The sequence below is a fragment of the Lepus europaeus genome, chromosome 17 (assembly GCF_033115175.1).
Source record: "Lepus europaeus isolate LE1 chromosome 17, mLepTim1.pri, whole genome shotgun sequence".
In the NCBI taxonomy this organism is placed as follows: domain Eukaryota; kingdom Metazoa; phylum Chordata; class Mammalia; order Lagomorpha; family Leporidae; genus Lepus; species Lepus europaeus.
Genome location: NC_084843.1, coordinates 39,507,694 through 39,523,949, shown reverse-complemented (window position 1 = coordinate 39,523,949; position 16,256 = coordinate 39,507,694). Strand labels below are relative to the sequence as shown.

General features: G+C 44.5%; 2 protein-coding genes across 2 annotated transcripts in view; one reads left to right on the top strand and one right to left on the bottom strand.

Annotated features, from left to right (window-relative positions):
* The window catches only part of LIPA (lipase A, lysosomal acid type), a 154,804-nt gene that overhangs the window by 57,978 nt on the left and 80,570 nt on the right, over positions 1 to 16,256 (bottom strand). The gene's annotated exons all lie outside the window — the stretch shown is intronic.
* IFIT2 (interferon induced protein with tetratricopeptide repeats 2) lies at positions 5,675 to 10,865 on the top strand. The gene is given in 3 exon segments (XM_062215360.1): positions 5,675 to 5,896; positions 7,174 to 8,543; positions 8,546 to 10,865. Coding segments are annotated over 3 exon segments (1,416 nt in total). The 5' UTR covers positions 5,675 to 5,891; the 3' UTR covers positions 8,587 to 10,865.

Below are 16,256 nucleotides of genomic sequence, written 5' to 3'. Positions count from 1 at the left end.
ATCATGGTCAAAGATCCACCTTGGAGCCCAGAGTACTTCTAGATGTGTGGCCCCGGCTCTAGGAGGAAATGCCGTTCCCCGGTGGTGGTGGTGGCAGCGGTGGGCAGTAATGAGCAACCCTTACTGGGAATTTACTGTGTTCCAGGCACTGTTTCCAGGCTTTTACATACAGAACGATTCATTTAATCTTCATAAAGCCCTATGTGGCAAGTACTAATGTAATTCCTATTTTAACAATGAAGACATTAAGGGCAGAGAGGTTTGTAGCTCTATTGCTTAACAACTGTCAGACCTTGGGCCCCTTGCTCCCCTCCCCCACCAATATAGAGTTCCTCTTATTCTCTTTACTTGCTTTCCCCCCCTCCCCTATTGCACTTATCATAATGCTATCTGGTTACTATGATGTTACTCTGCTCAGGCTGCCATAACAAAGCGTCACACATGGAGTGGCTTCAACAAAAATCTGTTGTCTTGGAGTTCTAGAGGCTGGAAGTGCAAGATCAGGGTGCCAGTAGGGTTGGTTTCCACTGAGGCTTCTCTATGGCTTGCATAAGGCTGCCTTCTCACTGTGTCCACACATGGCCTTTCCTGTGTGTGTGTAGAGAGGAACGAGTTGGGGGGAGAGATCTTCCTTTTTGTATAAGGACATTAATGCCGTCAAATTCACACTGGTGCCCTAATATACCACTACTAGCCCGTATAGCCCTCATTGACCCATATGACTTCATTTAACCTTAACTCTCTCTTAACAGGCCCTATCTCCAAAGAGAATCATTTTGGAACACATGTCTCTTGTAAATGAATGCAAAAGAGAATACTAATAGAATAGAAACACATTATTCCCTAATTATAGGCCAATTGTGGCAATCAAGAAATTACATTGGGGCACCAAGGTATGACTATTATTGAACTAGGCACCAGGTCTTCTAGATGATCAAAACTTTAGTCAAACATTCTTTGTGTAGACACAGAATAAAAATGATGGTAAGCTTTTAGAAAATTTCAAGGTAAAAATATAGCGCTTAATTTCACCAACGTAAAATTTTTTCACATTTTTTTTTTTAATTTGACAGAGTGAGACAGTGAGAGAGAGAGAGAGAGAGAGAGAGAGAGAAAGGTCTTCCTTCCATTGGTTCACCCCCCAAATGGCCACCATGGCCGGAACTATGCTGATCCTAAGCCAGGAGCTAGGTGCCTCTTCCTGGTCTCCAACGTGGGTGCTGGCACCCAAGCACTTGGGCCATCCTCCACTGCCTTCCCGGGCCACAGCAGAGAGCTGGACTGGAAGAGGAGCAACTGGGACTAGAACCCGGCACCAATATGGGATGCCGGCGCCGCATCCCAGGTGGAGGATTAGCCAAGTGAGCCATGGCACTGGCCCTTGCACATGTGTTTTAATATATCATATGGTTCTCAGATTTTAGCATGTGTTAGAATTATCTGTAAGGCTTATTAACACATAGATTTTTTGGTGCCACAGTTAGAACTTGATTTAACTGGTCTAAAATGAGGCCTTGGCATTTGCTTTTCTCACAATTTCCCAGCTGGTGCTGATACTGCTGGTTGCTGATCCAACATGAGGAGTACTGCACTCTATTGTCCTAGGCTGACAGAGCCACTCAAGGTGGCTTTCCTCATTCTGGGAACAGCAAGCAAGCCCCTCCTTTAGTCCAGGCTGAGACAGTGCCCGACGAAGGCCTGTGTTCTAGGGAGAAGACAGTTAAATTCTTTTGGTAACCTGAGTAGGCAGAGCTTTCACTGCACAAGTTTCATTTTTCTCAATATAGGAATAGCAGCGGGAGAAAGCTGATTCCCTTCCCAGTTTCGATTTCACAAGCACACCGCAAATCCTCACACTAACCCAGCTGCCAGGTCAGCTGATGCATTCCTGCTGGGTAACATCATACATATGCACTGGTCATCCAAATAGACCATTATCTCTAGGAACTTCAAAACCTTTCTCTGTGCTTCTCTCTTTTGTTTCTAAGATTGAAACAGTTCCATCCAATAGTCTCCTTAAAGGCAAATTCCTAACAACAAAACCAAGCCAGAACCACAGCTTATCTAATTTCCCATTTCAGCATTTCTTGCACACCTAACACACATTTCTATAAAAGCATAATAGAACTTGTAAATACAAAAAGAACTTGTAACTCCAGAGTGAGACCTAGAAATTAGGACTTCCCAGCTGGATAGTCTCAGTGGTGTATCCTAATCAGGGGGTGCAGGATTTTTTGAAGTGCAGCCTGTTGCCACCCCACCCAACGTAGGCAGAAAAATGGACAATAACTTTCTCTAAGACTGAATAATTTACCTCAGCAGCCACAGTTTTGTTGGAGTACATGTTCCACCTGAGCTCTGTGTAATCTCAAAGAAACAACCAGAACTAGTATCATTTTTCCTCTTGGGTCCATGTACAATTTAATCCCTTTGTGATTATGGGTATATATAAGAAAAAAGCAAGGAAACCCCATTTCTTATATTATTACAAACTCCTATGGTTGTACATTATGATGTTTGGTTGCCAAATGTTAAAGTGATATGCAAAGATTTAAAATGTTGTGTACTGAGGGAAACCAAGAAAATAGATGTTAGTCATTGTTTGGTTCAGGCTAATGATCATGATAGGTGGAGGAATATTCCAGGAGCTAAAGTTCAGAAAAAGGTGAACACTGGGTGCCGGTGCCATAGCGCAGTAGGTTAATCCTCTGCCTGAGGCGCCAGCATCCCATATAGGCGGTTCTAGTCCTGGCTGCTCCTCTTCCAATCCAGCTCTCTGCTGTAGCCTGGGAAAGCAATAGAAGATGGCCCAAGTGCTTGGGCCCCTGCACCCACGTGGGAGACCCAGAAGAAGCTCCTGGCTCCTGGCTTTGGATCAGCGCAGCTCCAAATGTTGCGGCCATTTGGGGGGTGAACCAAGGGAAGGAAGACCTTTCTCTCTCTATCTCTGCCTCTCACTGTCTGTAACTCTACCTCTCAAATAAATAAATGAATAAATAATCTTTTAAAAAAACGTTGGCCAGTGCTGCAGCTCACTAGACTAATCCTCCGCCTGCAGCGCCGGCACACCGGGTTCTAGTCCTGGTTGGGGTGCCAGTTCTGTCCTGGTTGCTCCTCTTCCATTCCAGCTCTCTGCTGTGGCCCAGGAGGGCAGTGGAGGATGGCCCAAGTGCTTGGGCCCTGCACCCGCTTGGGAGACCAGGAGGAAGCACATGGCTCCTGGCTCCGGATCAGCACAGTGCACCAGCCGTAGCGGCCATTTGGGGGGTGGACCAACGAAAGGAAGACCTTTCTCTCTGTCTCTCTCTCTCTCTCACTGTCTAACTCTACCTGTCAAAAAAATAATAATAAAAAAAAGAAGGTGAACACTGGGAGTTTCTTCTTTGGTCTCTTTGGTTAATGATCCTGGTTATTGATTCTAATAGAAACTAATATCTACTTATTAGGCACCAGTAGCACTCTAAGGACGTTTTATGTATTCACCCATTTAATCTTCCTAATGCCACTCTGAATCAGTGGTAGTAGTATTAGTCCCAATTCACAGAAGAGACTAGAGATACTCAATAACTTCACCAGTTCCAAAATATAGAAATAGAGTCTGGTTTCAAATCCAATAGACTGACACAGTGCCAATGCTTCCAAACATGCATTCATTCAACCAGTACTTTTTTTTAGTTATTAAATAATTAATATGATTGCAAACAACATGGTAACTACAAATAATGAGAAGAGCTCGAAGTGGTGAATTTTCCAAATGAGGAAACCACAAATGTCTATAGCTCTAGAGCCCAGAGTCCTGGCTACCAGGTAGGGAGGCTCCACAATAAATAATGGAGTTGGGAGCAAAGGATCAGAGCGTCTCCTGTTGCTTCCTGATGAAGATGCACTTCTATCTCACCACCAGCAAATCATAGACGGGATCCATGTTCACAGCCAGCAGGGTGAGGGCCAGTACACCAGGAAGCTCCCCTCAACCATCTGGCTGTCAGCCTCTGATTGGTAGTCTTTGATGAAGTGGCCCTTGTTGTTGAGGGTGTAAAGCTCAAAGCAGTGAGGTCATCCACCTCCTGGGTGCTAGGATTCTCCAAGCGATGATTCTTAGGGGCTCCTCGGGGGAAGTATTTGTGAGCCAGCACTGCTGCCATTCTTCACCCAGCCTTCACCCCCTCCCCAGCTTAGGGAGTCAGCCTTCCTGGTCCGAACTGAAACAGGAGTGGATCAGATGCTTCTCCTCACCCCTCACACTCTTTTTTTTTTTTTTTTTTTTTTTGACAGGCAGAGTGGACAGTGAGAGAGAGAGAGACAGAGAGAAAGGTCTTCCTTTGCTGTTGGTTCACCCTCCAATGGCCGCCATGGCCGGCGCACCGCTGATCTGAAGGCAGGAGCCAGGTGCTTCTCCTGGTCTCCCATGCAGGTGCAGGGCCCAAGCACTTGGGCCATCCTCCACTGCGCTCCCGGGCCACAGCAGAGAGCTGGCCTGGAAGAGGGGCAACCAGGACAGAATCTGGCGCCCCGACCAGGACTGGAACCCGGTGTGCCGGCGCCGCAGGCGGAGGATTAGCCTAGTGAGCCGTGGCGCTGGCCTCCCCCAGACTCTTGAAGGGCTCCTTTCAGATGCTGTAGTAGAGGTCTCTGAGCTGCTCCCAAGGGAGGTCCCCATCCTCCTTGATATGCTGGTCCCTACCACAAAACACTCCAGACCCAACTTGTCCAGGACATTGGGACAATGAAGGCTGGTGTTTAGCATGATCTCTGCAAAAGACAGCATCATGTGTCTCTAACATGGAAAACCCCAGTGCTCATTGGCAGATCCATGTTCTTTCTGGGCCTTTCCAGGGAGGCTAAAGCTCTGTAGAAATTGCCTTAAGGCCTGTGCCACATTGAGATGGTAAACTCAATGCAGATGCGAAAAGGCATGGTGCACTGCCAGGTCCAGCTCTTCTGTCTCCCCCAGGTAGTCCCACATGGCCAGGGCTGTCTGGTTCAACTCCTTCTCCTTGTCCAGGAAGTAGGCAATCTCCTTGGGCGTGTTCTGTGGAAATTCATGCTCCAGAATGGGATCTTGAATTGTTGTGGAACTTCTTGCTGCCTGATGCCATTTTCTAGTTGTGGGGCAAGGTGATATGGCCCTTGTTGGCTCCCAGACTCTACCCCCTTGCTGGTGGCCATGCCAAGCTCCTCCCCTTGAGATCCTGAGCCCCACCAATGGCTCCCACTTCTGCTGGATGCTCTCCAGCTCCGTGTGCTCCCCTGAAGTCCTGCCTAGGGGTGCATAGACACAGGCCTCCTTAGCGGCAAGGGAGGCCTATCCGGACTCTGGGATAGTCTTACTGGTTGAATCTGGATTGGCATTGGCTCACAGTCTCAGAGGAGTAACTTAAATGCCCCAGGAGCCATGGCCACTGCTGCTTCAGTGCCAGTCCTGAGCCCTGAACCTGTTCAACCCATACTTTTGCATGCAGCCCTAGGGTGTTAGGTAACTTTGGGTCACAAGGTGGATGAGGGTGGGGCACAGGGAGGATGAGGTTAACAGTTCAATAATGAGGCAGGATGCTTTGTCAAAATGTCCTTTGGATTGGAGTACCTTAGTGTCACAAACCAAGGACATCAGGACATTCTAAAAAAATGATGTTCTTCTGACTCATTGCACAAAACTGCTCTGGGAAGAGCTTGGCTAACAAGCTGCATTCAGTTAAGAATACTGAGGGTTTCACTTTCCAGTTTCAGTTTCTCTTTTGCAAAGTCCCACACCGAGGGGTGGGAGACAAGGGACAGGAAGCAGATGCTCCCTTAAATAGAGGTCTTCTGTTGCAGGCAGAGGAGAAGGGTTTCTCAGGAGCCTGGCAGCCTGAACAGCAGCGCTCCTGACAGCCGGGAATTGCACCGTCATCATGAGGTAAAGTTCTCCCTTGTGTTGTGATGTTGCTGAAAATGTCTAATCTCGTCAAAAAGCTGAAGTTAGAGACTGAAGTGGGCAGAGAGGGGTGTTTAATCCGTGGGGCCTCACTTAAATGTGAATCTGGGGATTGCCCATATAGTCTGACCTTTTTCTCTTGTTTGGAAGGATTGAGTTAGGGTTTTATGGAAAAGTGTTATGTAACACAGGCTTTCTTTTTGGAAGATATTGTTACTCAGAATAGCAATCCCACTCCCTGCAAAAGTCCATTTTACTTCTTTGGGTTTTTTATTTGTTTTTCATTTACTTGAAAGGCGGATTGAGGGGTGGGGCAGGAGGAGAGAGAGAGAGAGAGAGAATTTTCTATCTGCTGATTCACTTGGCAAATGCCTGCAAAAGCCGGGGCTGAGCCCGTCCAAATCCAGGAGCTCCATTCAGATGTGGGTGTCAGGGGCCCAAGCACTAGAACTATCATTTGCTGCCTTGCAGGTTGCATTAGCTGAAAGCTAGATGGGAAGCAGAGTAGCCTGAACTTGAACCAGCACTCTGATAGAGGCTGTTGGTGACCCAACCAGCAACTTAATCCTGTGCGTCACAACACCAACCACCCCCAACACACACATGCCAATTTCACTTTTAAGTTAATCATTTACCTTGGATTTGCTTTAGAGCTGTGAGACTAATGAATGTATTTCATGTATATTCACTCTCAAATTCTTTTTGTGCCTGATTTATTCCCTTAACATAATGGACTGCAGTTCCATCTGAGCTGCAGCACACAACAGAATTTCATTCTCTTTTATAGCTGAATAATATTTCATTACACACACACACACACATTCCAGATTTGCTTTGTCCATTCATTGATGGACACCTCGGTTTAGTCCCTATCTTGGCCCTGTGTATGGTGCTGCAATAAACATGAGTCTACTTGGTTTTTTTTAAAGATTTATTTATTTATTTGAAAAGCAAAGTTACAGAGAGGGCTGGTGCCGTGGCTCACTTGGTTGATCCTCTGCCTGTGACGTCGGCATCCCATATGGGTGCCGGGTTCTAGTCCCGGTTGCTCCTCTTCCAGTCCAGCTCTCTGCTGTGGCCCAGGAAGGCAGTGGAGGATGGCCCAAGTGCTTGGGTCCCTGCACCTGCATGGGAGACCAGGAGGAAGCACCTGGCTCCTGGCTTCGGATCGGTGCAGCGCCAGCCATAGCGGCCATTTGGGGAGTGACCAATGAATCTGTGCTGTCTCAAGCTGTTCATATTTCTGTCTTTCCTTACAGTGAGATCACTCAGAAGTCCTTGGAGAGTAATCTACAGCAACTAAAGTGCCATTTCACCTGGAACTTGCTAGAGGGAGAAAATTCCTTAGATGATTTTGAGGACAGGGTGTTTAATCAGTCTGAGTTTCAGAATAGTGAATTCAGAGCCACAATGTGCAATTTACAGGCGTACATAAAGCACCACAGAGGCCAAAATGAGGCAGCCTTGGCATGCTTACGGCAAGCTGAAGAGTTCATCCAGCAAGATCACGCTGACCAAGCAGAACTCAGAAGCCTGGTTACCTGGGGAAACTTTGCCTGGGTCTACTATCACATGGGCCAGCTCTCGGAAGCTCAGACGTACATAGACAAGGTAAAACATGTCTGCGAGAAGTTTTCCAGTGCCTATAGAATTGAGAGTCCTGAGCTGGATTGTGAGGAGGGGTGGACACGGTTGAAGTGTGGAAAAGATCAAATTCAATGGGCGAAGGTGTGTTTCGAGAAGGCTCTGGAAAAGAACCCAAAGAGCCCAGAATTCTCCTCTGGGCTGGCCATCGTAAGCTATCGTCTGGATAACATGACACTGTCTCAGAACCCCATGGGACCTCTGAGGAAAGCCATTGAGCTGAATTGTGACAACCAGTATGTGAAAGTCCTCCTGGCTCTGAAACTTCAGAAGATGAATTTAGAAGAAGGAGAAGGCGAGAGGTTAGTGGAAGAAGCCTTGGAGGGAGCCCCAGGGGCAACAGATGTACTTTGCAGTGCAGCAAAGCTTTATCGAAATAAACGTGTTCTGGACAAAGCCATAGAACTGCTTACAAAGGCTTTGGAGCACATGCCAGACAACACCTACCTACATTACCACATTGCATGCTGCTATAGGTTAAAAATCACCCAAGAACTGAATATGGTAGAGAATAAAATGTACAGGAGAAGAGAGAAGTTACTGGAACTGATAGGACACGCTGTGGATCATTTCAAGAAAGCAGAGTCCAATGGAAATCTCTTCCGTGTTGCTTCCTACCTGGCCTGCCTCTATGTCCTAGCAGATCAGCACGAGGAAGCAGAACGTTATTTCCAAAAAGCATTCAGCCAAGAGCTTACTCCCGTATCGAAACAACTGCTCCACCTGCGGTATGGCAATTTTCAGCTGTATCAAATGAAGTGTGAAGACAGAGCCATCCACCATTACATGGAAGGTGTGAAAATAAACAAGGACTCAAAGGAGAGAGAGAAGATGAAATACAAACTGAAAAATATTGCAGAAAAACGGCTTTCCAAAAATGAGGCAGATGCTGAGGCTTTGTGTATCCTGGCATTTCTCCAGAAGTTTAATGGAGACATGCAGCAGGCAGGTGAAGATGCTGAGAAGGGCTTGGGGCCTGGAAACCTCATCCTTCAGCATCTTTAGAGGAGACAAGGAATGAGGAATAGCAATATGGTCCCCCTAGAGTTAGTGCTGGAAGGGAGCTGAAATGCTTCAACTAACTTTATATGTCAATATGTTTAACAACTGGTGTTGCATAACTGTGGACTAAGAAAAACATCATAGACTGGATCAGGGCCATAGGGGAAGTGTGCTGTGTGAGGGATTAACACCTGAATTGCTGGATCATGGAGAATCCTAAAGAGTTCTGGGACAGGAACTAGATTGGGGGGCAGGTCCAAAGACTTGGTAAAGGGAGTTTCCAGTTGACCTCTTAAATACAGTTCTCACTGTGACATTCTCTAGTTATCTTCAGTGGAATGATGCCTTGGGCTTGTTTCTGTGTTAGTATAAAGAAGCCAGCTCCCTCACATTTGTGGTACTGGGGTCTAGTTTTACAATATTTTTCTATCCTTTGGCATCATTTTAGATCCTGATCCTGCATAGACAGTTATCTATCAAAAGACTGAGCAAGTCAGGTGTAGATAGGGGTCAGTATCCTCGCTTTCTCTCACACCTCTGCCTCTTTGTTCCTCCTTGTGGGCCAGTTTTCAAGATAGAGAGGGTCCTACAAGTGAGATCAGTTGTTCCAATAATTGAGGTGACAGCATAGTTTGGAAAACTGAGAGCAGACAGCCAAGTGAGCTAGGAGAAGCAACTTGGCCAGACAGCCACAGTGTGAGATATTTGGGACACGTAGGGAGCTATCACTTCCACTCTACCCTCTCTGTCATTGAAATACAGTCTGTGAAGAAGGAAAGGGGATTCTGTACAATAATACAGACACCACAATAAAACAGTTCTTTAAAACTTCTGTGGGAAATAACAATGTCCCCCCAGTAGAGATAAGAAAGGGTAAGCAAAAGAGAGAAAGAAAAAGGAATGTTCGCTTATCTGTGTAGATTGTAATTTGGAGACATTTCCACTTTTTGAGCTACTGTTCAGAATTTTTTTGTAAGAAAAAGACTTGGCTTGTTTAAAAATGCTACCATTTATTTGCAGCAAAATGGACTCAAATGGAAGACTTCATGTTGAGTGAAATAAGCTAGACCCAGAAAGACAAATACTGCATGTTCTCCCCTACATGTAGGATCTAAAATTAAAAAAAAGAGAGAGGAAAGAAAGAAAAAAAGTTTGTGCATATCAGTGTTTCTGCAAATATAGTTTTGTAAAACTTTGTAACTTTGTGAAACCAATGGTTAAGAATGTTATACTACTGTATTTTGATGATCTGTGACTACTTTAAAATTCACTGTAAATGGATGGAATGGTCATTTTCCCATTCAATTATTGTTTATGGCCATTGTCTATATTCCACTAAACTAGGGTCTTTTTGCTTTTTACTTGTTAAACTTCTTATTTGGTGAAGTATTAAACCTTTTTACTGTAATGTATATTTAAAATGTATCTCAAAAAATAAAAAATAAGAAAAAGAAAGGGAGAAAGAAGGAGGGTGGGAGGGAGAGAGGGGGATGGAGGAAGATAGTATCAATGTGTTCTTGGAACTGTATCTACAAATATTATTGAATCTGGTAAAAATGAATTAAAAACTAAAATAAAGTTAAAAAAGAAAAAATCCCAGATTAGAAAAATGCTTTGAGATCCTATACAAGCAGTTAAATGGGAGAATGACTTGGTGATTAAAGGCCTAGAGGAAAGTCTTAGAAAATGACAGTGATAATGGCAGAGGGGGGTGGAGGTGCTCCCATTAGGAATGTTGTGTGGTGGGTGATATAAACACTTCTTTTAATTCTGAAAATCTTTGGGAAAAATAACAAAATTCATAATATGCTTGAGGTGATTGACATTTTACAGGAAGACACGGCATGAACTAGATGTCAATGTTGGTGTGTACCAAAATGATCAGCTGATCCAGCTTGGGATCATCCACTATCCTCTCCATTGAGAAATGTTTGATAGTCGGAATTAGATTAAATTTTTCATTTATAAACATTTTTTTGTTAAGCAAGTAAGACATCTATACCATTCAACATTTTTTAAGTAAAAAGCCCATATTTTCTGTATTACAAATAGTATGGCATAAATACAATTTGTATTCCTGAATGCAGTCATGGATTTAATGAATAAATAACTTTGATGTGATGAAGTATAAAGCAGTGTTCTTATTTATATGTAGCTACTGATATATATACAGTGTATATATATATATATATATATATATACAGCAGCTGATATGTTATTGTAAGTGGGAATTGCCTCCAAATAACTTAGACTAATCAAACATTGTAACCACTGAATTTAATAAAAACAAACTGTGCAGCCTTGAGAGTCCAGGACTTCATTTTATACCTTAAAACACATCCCTATGTACCTGTGTGCACATAAACACCCTGCTCCCACACTGACGTTGAGTGGGCTTTTGCCTTTTTCTCCATTATATCTATACTTCATCATATTCTCTCTTCTGATCTCTTATAATGGGAAATGAAGTTTTGTAGATTATGTTTTATGCCCCATCCTGGAGGCAATCCAAAGACATGCTGGAGAGCTTTCCATATTAAATAAATACTAGAAAGAGAAAATAAACTTGAAATCTTTCTTGTTTTTTTTCCCAAATGTCTCATGGAAAAATAAAAATCAGACCAGATGCAATAGTCAAGCCATTCCATTGTACTGGGTTAGACTGCTTATGTTTCAGGGGAAGATCTGCTTCATTTTTCCTGAATAACTTATTGGATCATGTTTCTAGACAGGAAAACTAGGAGTGGTCTGAGTGGAAGGTAGGGTATGCAGGTGCAATGACCTTGAGATAGGACCATCAGGTACACCAGGTGATGTCGTCTTTTCCTTGCCTGTCATGCCACCAAATCCTTGCTGGAAAAAGACCGTGAGAGGGATAAAGGTAGAAAGCATAGAGAAGTAAACGTGTATGACATATTACATGTAGTGATTATTTGAAGATTAAAAGATAAATGATTGGGACATAATAAAATGATGTATGTAGCTAATGGGTCCTGAATTCTCAATATCTAGGGATAACAAATAGAATCATATTCATTGAACTTGACTCATAATTGCCTGCCTCCAAACCATTTCTCCCAGTGCATGACATTTGACTCTCCTCATACAGTCACCTAGGTAAATAACAAGGTCTGAATAAGTGCTTCTGAGGTGCTGATGAACAATGTGCTAGAATTACTTGGCCATATCTTATCTGTATTGCCCCAGCACCCACATCCAACAATGTCCATTGCCAACAAAACTGCTTCAGTACATCTCAGCATTCTCAGTATTTGATTTTTACCTTCAGGGTAGTTATAGCCATGCTTCATTAGCCATAGCCAGCTCTTTGTTATTTTAATTGCCAACTTAAATTACTTTTTTATCAAATTTAATTACTTTTGTTACCAAAATGCTGGAGAGGAGCTATTTAGGAAAGAAGGTATAGTTCGAAGGTTCACAATACAAGATCGAATAAACTCAGTGGTTTAGATCTGCTAAGGCTGGGGAATGGCAGAAGGATGGTCACACAGCAAGCCAGGAAGCAGAGAGACAGGAGTCCTGCTCTTTCTCCATGCATGTATCTCTTTTTTGAAGCCATCATGATTTGATCATGGTGCTCTATACAAGCAACAACCTCATCACTTTCCAAAAGTCCCACCTTCGGATATTGCATTTAGATCCAGGCTCTACCCTCAACCCACCAAACATTAATATGTTAACCATTAACATAAGCATCTGCATTAGTTGGGAAGGCAAATTCTGTTCCAACCACAACACTTGCCAAGGATGTCCCCAAGAATGTTAGCAATCATGAAGAAATGAGAATTTCTTTCATATATATCTTGATTCCAGATAGTACTTATTATTTCTTTTTTTAAAAAAATTATTATTTATTTTATTTGAGAGGTAGAGTTACAGACAGTGAGAGGAAGAGACAGAGAGAAAGGTCTTCCTTCCGTTGGTTCACCCCCCAAATGGCCGCCATGGCCGGCGCTGCGCTGATCCAAAGCCAGGAGCCAGGTGCTTCTTCCTGGTCTCCCACGCGGGTATAGGGGCCCAAGCACTTGGGCCATCCTCCACTGCTTTCCCAGGCCATAGCAGGGAGCTGGACTGGAAGTGGAGCTGCTGGGACTAAAACCGGCACCCATATGGGGTGCCGGCGTCACAGATGGAGGATTAACCCACTGCACCACAGCACCAGCTTCCAGTACTTATTATTTCTTAGCCTCAGAGTCCTCAGTAAAAATATTCACTCCCTTCTGCTTGTGGCCCCCTTCTAGAGCTCAGACCTAGTCCCTGGGGTCAGCTTTCATCTATCTTACCACCAGATCAGTTGATTTACCCATTAGGTGCCCAGCACAGCTGGAAGCCTAGTGGTATTAGCATTCTGATCACATACACAAATAAGACCTGTGCTAAAATTCTTACTACATGCACTCTCCTGGGTGCCAATCTGGGGATTGTAGCTTCCAACTAGAAAACATATTTGTAGTTCCTCCTTTCTGCCACTATTTCATCTATTACTTATTTTGGGAAGTCACTAACTTTGATAGGTAAGAAAATTTCCTTGTGATTCACAGTGCAGCCTCCTCATCACTGATAATCTGCACTTTCTTGTGGGGTTGATGTTGCGGCGCAGCAGGTTAAGCTGCTGTTGTTGACACTGGCATCCCATATCAGAGTGCTGTTTTAAGTTCTGGCTGCTTCGCTCCTGACCCAGCTTCCTGTTAGCTCAGCAGCTGATGGGCCAAGTAGTTGGGCCCCTGCCACCCGTGTGGGAGACCCAGATGGAGTTCCTGGGTTCTGACTTTAGCCTTGCCTAGCCCTGGCTGTTGTGAGCCAGAAGATGGAAGCACTTGCTCTGTGTGTGTGTGTGTGTGTCACTCTGCCTTTTAAGTAGATTAAAATAATACACAGATATTAAAAGAGGTGCTTTCAGCTTTGCAGGGGAACCGCCTTCTGCTGCTCTAGATATAGGACTTAAGGCTAGAGAAAGTAGCAGAGGCAGGATTTGTTGGAAGGTTGTGAAACCAAATCTCAAACAGTTCTGCTTTCTTATTTGGTCCTCCTCCAGCTGCTGTTGCAAAAGAAGCTGCTGAACTGGCAGATGATACATAGCAACCCCCGGCCTTTGGTCATGTCTCACTTGTTTGAGAAATACAATGGGCCCAAGTGTATGTTATCTCTGAATTGGATAAACTTTGAAAATAAAAAATAAATTCCACCTTAAACCTTAAATTTATTTCTCTTTTCTTTTTTATTTATTTGACAGGTAGAGTTATAGACAGTGAGAGAGAGAGAGACAGAGAGAAAGGTCTTCCTTCCGTTGGTTCACTCCCCAAATGGCCGCTACAGCCAGAACTGTGCCGATCTGAAGCCAGGAGCCAGGTGCTTCTTCCTGGTCTCCCATGCGGGTGCAGGGCCCAAGCACTTGGGCCATCCTCCACTGCCTTCCCGGGCCACAGTACAGAGCTGGACTGGAAGAGAAGTAGCCGGGACTAGAACCGGCGTCCATATGGGATGCCGGTGCTGCAGGTGGAGTATTAACCAACTGCGACACAATGCCGGCCCCTAAATTTATTTTTGTAAAAAAGGTATTTATTAGCCAGCGCCGTGGCTTAACAGGCTAATCCTCCGCCTTGCAGCGCCGGCACACCGGGTTCTAGTCCCGGTCGGGGCGCTGGATTCTATCCCGGTTGCCCCTCTTCCAGTCCAGCTCTCTGCTATGGTCCGGGAAGGCAGTGGAGGATGGCCCAAGAGCTTGGGCCCTGCACCAGCATGGGAGACCAGGAGAAGCACCTGGCTCCTGGCTTCGGATCAGCGCGATGCGCCGGCCGCAGCGGCCATTGGAAGGTGAACCAATGGCAAAAAGGAAGACCTTTCTCTCTGTCTCTCTCTCTCACTATCCACTCTGTCTATCAAAAAAAAAAAAAAGTATTTAAATGGCAAAATTACAGAGGGAGAGAAAGAGAGAGAGAGAAAGAGAGGGAGTGAGAAAGAATCTTTGATCTACTGGTTCACTCCCAAAATGTCCCCAGTAGTTGACGCTGCACCAGGGCAAATCCAGGAGCCAGGAACTCCAACCAGGTTTCCCACATGGGTGGCATGGTCCAAGTACTTGAACCATCTTCTGCTGATTTCCCAGGTACACTAGCAGAGAGCTGGGTCAGAAGTGGAGCAGCTGGGACTCAAACCACTGTGCATATGGGATGCCAGTGTCTCAGGCAGCAGCTTAACCTGCTGCACCACATCACTGGCCCCTAAGCCAGAAAATTTCTAAGACCTTTCTAGAGTCTTCTGCCAATCAGGAAAAAGAAGAGTAAGAAGATCTAAGAATGTTATTCAGCTACCACATGCTACTGTTGCAAATAATAGTGGTAATTCACCAGTACTTCTTAACATTTATTTATTATTTATTTTCATTTTATTAAAAAGACAGAGCAGAAACAAACAGGCAGAGATCTTCCTGGTTCACTCCATAAATGCCAGCAACAGCTGGGCTGAGCTAGGCTGAAGCCAGGAGCTTAGAACTCCATCTGGGTCTCCTGTGTCAGTGGCAGGGACCCAAGGACTTGAGCCATCATTTGTTGCTTGCCGAGGTGTACGTTAGCAGTTGAATTGGAAGCAGAGTTGATATACAAACCCAGGCACTCCATCATGGGACATGGACATCTCAAGCAGTGTCTTAACCACTGTACCAAAGCATGCTACCACCAACCCTGCCCTCACCCCACTAGTACTTCTTGAACCAGCAATTAGCATGAAAAAGTAGCTCCCTAAAACTTTTCAAAAGAGCAAGGGGCATGGGTGTTTGGTACAGTGGTTGCTGCTTGGAGTGCCTGCATTCCATATCGGAGAATCTGGGAGTGGGTCCTTACTTCTGAGCTAGCTTCCTGTTAATGCATACCTTGGGAGGCAGTAAGTGATGGCTCAAGTACCTGGGTCTCTGCCATCCATGTGAGAGAACCAGAATGAGCTTCTGTCTTCAGCTGGGTCCAGCCCTAGCTGTTGCAGATATTCAGGAAATGAACTAGTGAAAGGAAGATCTCTCATTGTCTCTCTCTCTCTCTCTCTCTCTCTCTTTCTTTCTTTCTTTCTTTCTTTCTATGTGTGGGTCTCTGCTTTTCAAATGAAATATAAATAAATAAATAGAATTTTAAAAGGACGAAAATGGAAAAGTATGCTACTGTACTGGAAAATAACTCTTTCATTATGTAAGAATCTACTGTGTTCTGATAAGGGGCAGACTTGGACCTGTTCAAATCACTTTTGCTGGTCAGATCCTGCCTGCACTCCAAGTTCTCAAAAACAATTTGCTGTGAGCAAAGAAAATATGACCTAGAAACAAATTCCCCTGGCAATGTTTAAGGTTTCAAGTCCTGCTGTGCCAGGATTGAGCACTGTGTTCTGAGTAAGAGAGATCTGTGTGTTCTTTTAAAAATGTATAACATTCTGCATCTGTGATATATGAAGTCCTCGAAATCCCAGGATCAAAGGCAAGGGCACTCTTTACTTGTGTGTAACGGTGGTGTTTACTCATTTCAGAGCCATGCACTTTTATTGTCTACAGGATAATAAATTATTACACAAATGTGAAGTCAGACATCGACGAGAAATGTGGATTTTTCCAAATTGCAGGTTACTTTCGTGGTACACAATAACAATGTCTGAATTCAGGATATCTTAAAAGACAAGGTTGCAAATACCAAGCACC